Below are 4568 nucleotides of genomic sequence, written 5' to 3' on the forward strand. Positions count from 1 at the left end.
TAACTCAGGGAGGTAAGCACCGCATTAGCTTCCTTAACCAAGTGCCACAGGAACACAGAGGTTACTCCCAGGAATCCAGAAATCTTAAGGGTGTGTTTTGCTGAGGAGTTACCCCAAATTTCAGAGGAAATGAAGGTGGGGGAGCTGCCTATTGGTTTCTCCCAGGAGAGTGAAAAGCCAAGTCGCTTGATGCTGTCTCCACCTGCTCCTCCAGCTTCCCGCAGTTTATCACCCTGGATTTGCTGGGACAGACACTACCTGTCTGGAGGAGCATCCCTAGAGCCTTCCTCCGTCGAAAAAGGAGTGGGAGATCCAAGAGGCATGTTTGCCTGGTTCCTCACCCCCAAACCTCAGACTCTAAAGCCCGACCTTTTTGGGTACTGCCGGGGGCCGAGGTGAGGAACAAACAATACGAGAGCTCCCCATTTCCCAAGCCCTACTTTTTCTCCCTAAGTCATGGCTCCCTAGTCTGGGGCCTTCGGACGCTGGCTGTAATGCCTAAAATGTGTCGCAAGGTGGCAACGTTGTGGCGAGAAAAAGACATTAAAAATCGGGATTTTTTTTTTTTTCAAAGCATATTTTCCCTATTAATGTTTCATTTAACTTAATTAGAATCTGGTAAACTAATTAAAGTAGCTACGAGCCCCGCAATCAGCAATAATTCGTATAATTATTGATAATTACATCCATACCAATCGCTTGGTTATTAACATTTGGGGGGAACAAACCACTTCTGAAGGGAATCGGAGCCCAGGAGGGTTTTTGCGAGCTCTTTCTAGGTCGCATCCGCCTACACCTCCAATCCACAGAGAATCCGGTCCAGATGCTGCGCCCTTTCAGGCTGGCCCCAACTGCCTGCGGCGCTTTCCCCCACTTGGGGAAATTCGAAAAGGAAAGGTGAAATATTTACCAGGTTCCTCTGTGTGGGGCACAGCCAAGGAGTAACTTCCTACGTAGGCCGTAAGTGTTGATCCCATTTTACAGAGAAGGAAAGTGCTGTTTCCTAAGAAGCTGTTCCGTCCAGAGGGAAAGGTGCGCGAACTCTCCCAACCTGCGCTCCTCGCCGGGTGCCAGCTCCGCTCACCCCTAGAGCGCGCTGGGGACCTACGTCTCTTCTCTTGGACCTCGGTTTCTGACCCGGTTGGTTCCACGCATAAAAACGTCCCCGCTCCCTGGAGAGTCCCTATGGGGACTCTCGCGTCTCGAGGCGAGCTCATCCCTCAGCAACACCTCACAATTTACCCAGCCATTCTCTCAGTCCCCTCTGGGTCTAGCCCTCGAATGTCCTGGGACGGGAGGGCTTGGAGCCCCAGGACTGGGTGCTCCAGGGTCTGGCTTCCTGCCAAGATCGCGCGGCGGATCTCCCCTCCAGGGCCCCTTCTCTGAGACCGTGAGCGCGCCCTTGCTCGCCAGCTCCGCCCCGGGCCCTTTGGACGACCAGCCTAAAAACTTCCCCAGCAACGCAGCCGAAGGCTCCCGGGTCCCAGCTGCTGGCTCGGTGGGAGCACAGGACGCCCGCCTCCAGGGTCTCCACCCTTGGGGTCCAAGGCCGCCCAGGGACGCTCAGTGAGAGTCCTGCGGTGTCTGAAAGCAGGTCGTCGGGGCCCGCTAGGTCCCGGCCGCGCAGCGCGGCCCTGCGCTTGCTTCCTCGCAGAGCGCGTTCACGCGCCGCCAGGGGCGGAGGCCTAAATATTATTTTAGAAAGAATGAAGGGTAGGACAGGGCACCACTGCTAGTCAAGTAAGGAGCAGAAATTGGAAGTCAGGTCAGAATGATTCCCAGGACGGTGCACACTCTCCTCCCTCTTGAAAAAGCGCGCTGCCGTTTCCATCTTTTATCCGAGCCCAGGCAGCGAGTGCGCTGTGGAAACTGAGGCCGAAGGGAGGCCGGTGGCTAGGTAAGGCCTAGAAAACCGCGGCCGTCCCCCGGAACTCCAGCGGCCGGCGTATCTCACCTTCCTCCTTGGGCTCCTCGACGTCCGCAAACCCACTGGGACTAAAATGGCCGGAAAGTCCCAAACCGCCAGGACTCCATGCCTCCTGCTAGCGGCGAGGCAGGCGGACATCTGCACAGGCCTGCGAGGCCCAGGCCCATTGCACGTATTTCGCCCCCGCTCCGCTCGGAGCTCTCCGGGCCTCCTGGCAGTTCTAGTTGAACCCGGGGCTCCCGGCAGGGCGCGAATTCCATCTCTGAGCGCCCTGGAGGAGGCTTCTCCGGTGGAGCAGGCATGGACATGGGTAGGAGTAAATTCTCAGCCCCTGCGAGCGCTAGAGGGAAGATTCAGAGACCTCACAGGAGTTCTCATTCCTCGCCGAGGCCCAAAGGAGGGTCCTAAACGCGGGGCGGGGACAGCCTATGGCCTATGGGGCAAGCTGGGTGTGCCTGAATAACCAGTGGAGAGGTCGCGGTGCTCGCTGCTGCCCACCTGGTCAAACACGGGTCTCAGCTCTGGGGTCCCAGCACCCGCGCTGCGGTCCCCACGCCCCACCTGTTCCGCCCGTCTCCTCCCCGTTCCTCCCCTCGCCACACTCCCATCTCCACAGCCCCAGAAAGTGTCGGGTTTTTTTTTTTTTTTCCTTTTTTATTAAAAACAAAACAAAAATCAGGGATACAGGGTGATCTCCCCAATCAGGCTCAAGGTGGTCTCCATCTCGTGAGTCAGTTGTCGCCCTTTTTAAAGTGCTGTTACATCAAGAGGTTACAACAACAACAACAAAAATAGACAAAGCAAAAACCCAAGAGGGAATGCAAAACGGGACTGGAAGTAGGTCCAGGAGAAGGAAGCAAAATAACTTACAGCATAAATAAATTAAAAATGAACCCATTATTACTGAACCAAGAGACTCACAATACATTTATATCCATTGCACATAGCCACTTTGTCATTAGGAACGAGTTTCAGAAGTGGACTGGGAGGGGAGCGCGGGGCCAGCGAAATTGCTACATTGTATTCACAATTGGGGTTCAGAGGCTGTACAGGTAGGAGAAGCCCCCCTCTCCCTTTTCTTACCCGCTTTGGTCCGTTAAGACCATGAGACCCGATGCCCGGAGTTGAACCATGAGGCAAGGTGGTATTTACAATTGGAAACGGATACTGGGTCCTGGTCTCGGGCTCCCAGGAGGGAGCGGGCAAGGCCGAGGCGCCCGGGAGAAGGGCAGGCGGGCGGGAGGCTGTATTTACATCGGTCCGGTCCGAATGGCTTGTATCTCGCTCTCGGCCGCCGAGGCCGCGGGTATTTACAAGAAGAGAGCAGCATGGCTTGAGGGCGCGTGGGCGCGGCTGGGCCGGCCCTAGGGCAACAGCGGGGGCTTGAAGGAGCAGTTGCCAGTGCAGTGCCGGGGCGTCAGCATCTTGCAGGAGAAATGGTGCAGGGCGTCGTGGGCTTCTGGAGAGACAGTCGATTGGGCCATGTTGGGCTCCTGGCCTGCCTCACCCACGCGGTCCATGGGCTCCCTCGCTCGCCTGTCTACCCACGTCTAACCCACCCCCTTCAGATTCAGGAGTTCTCAAGCGAGAAGATCAAAAGGTGGGAAGGGGGTAGAGATCCCGGCCATTCAGAACCACTGCCCTAGTTCAATAGCCCCATTTTACAGAAGAGGAAACTGAGGCACAGGAAGAGGGAGATCGATCAGCTCAAAACCAGATTTGGACCTGGTGACAGATTTCCCAATGCCCAGAGCTCAAGGGGCTCCTTATCCCTGCCCACCGTTCTAGGATAATTTCTCCATTAAAATGAATTCTTCTCTCAGTTACTTATCTCTGCAGACCTGGCCTTCCCCCTCATCATCACTCATTCATTCATTCATTCATTCGCCCGCACAGCCAGTGCCTGGCACCTCTCCTTTGTTCCCCCGCTTCCGCACCTTTTAATTTCTGCTGGATGGCATAGCGTGCCTTCCGCTCCTGGTCAAGTTCGTTACAAAGAGTATCTGGAAGACATAGGAAGTAGCCGGTGAGGAAATGAGACCACCCAACGGCCCGTTGGGGTCACAGCCCGGGCCTCACCCTCTTCTCAGCGCTCAGCCCCTGGCAGAAACAAGTCCCGGCGACCGAGGGAGGGGGCGTCAAAACTCCAAACTGCAGCTTGGCTGAGGGAGGAAATGGCCTGGGATGGCGCTTAAACGCAGACGGATCTAACCAAAATTAAAGCAAACTTAGGCATTACTTCCCAGGTAATTTTACGCCTCGATTTTTAATTTAGAAACCATGGAAATTGCCGCGATAAGAAGTTCAATCACTCCATGTAATGATGCCTGCAAGCCGTTTGCTGGGCTCGCTTGCCATTCTGAGGCTAATCAGAGTATACAAAGGATATTAAATAAAAAAAATAATTGTTAAATTACCTTCAATTTAAATCCAAATGACTGAGCCAACATTGCGGCTCCTGCCAGACGAGAGGCAGTTACGGCCCGTGCACGCGCTCACCTGACTCCCGTCTTACCTCTGACAATTTGCAGCTGTTGCACCATTTCTTCTCGATAAGCCAATTCTCTCTTCATTTGATCCTGAAAATTATCTGTGCAAATTGATTAAGTGAGAGCTGTTACGCACAACCCCCTCCCTCGGC

At 54.7% G+C, this 4568-nt stretch overlaps 1 protein-coding gene across 1 annotated transcript in view; it reads right to left on the bottom strand.

Annotated features, from left to right (window-relative positions):
- Nucleotides 1-3291: 3291 nt before the first annotated feature.
- The window catches only part of SKOR1 (SKI family transcriptional corepressor 1), a 9095-nt gene continuing 7818 nt past the window's right edge, over nt 3292-4568 (bottom strand). Inside the window, exons 10-12 of the mRNA XM_010834601.1 lie at nt 4443-4517; nt 3865-3930; nt 3292-3386 (exon numbers count right to left, since the gene is read on the bottom strand). Of these exons, the coding sequence (XP_010832903.1) occupies nt 3292-3386; nt 3865-3930; nt 4443-4517 (236 nt within the window). The remainder of the gene's footprint in view (nt 3387-3864; nt 3931-4442; nt 4518-4568) is intronic.

Source organism: Bison bison, unplaced genomic scaffold (genome assembly GCF_000754665.1).
Source record: "Bison bison bison isolate TAMUID 2011002044 unplaced genomic scaffold, Bison_UMD1.0 scf7180017864034, whole genome shotgun sequence".
Classification (NCBI taxonomy): Eukaryota; Metazoa; Chordata; class Mammalia; order Artiodactyla; family Bovidae; genus Bison; species Bison bison.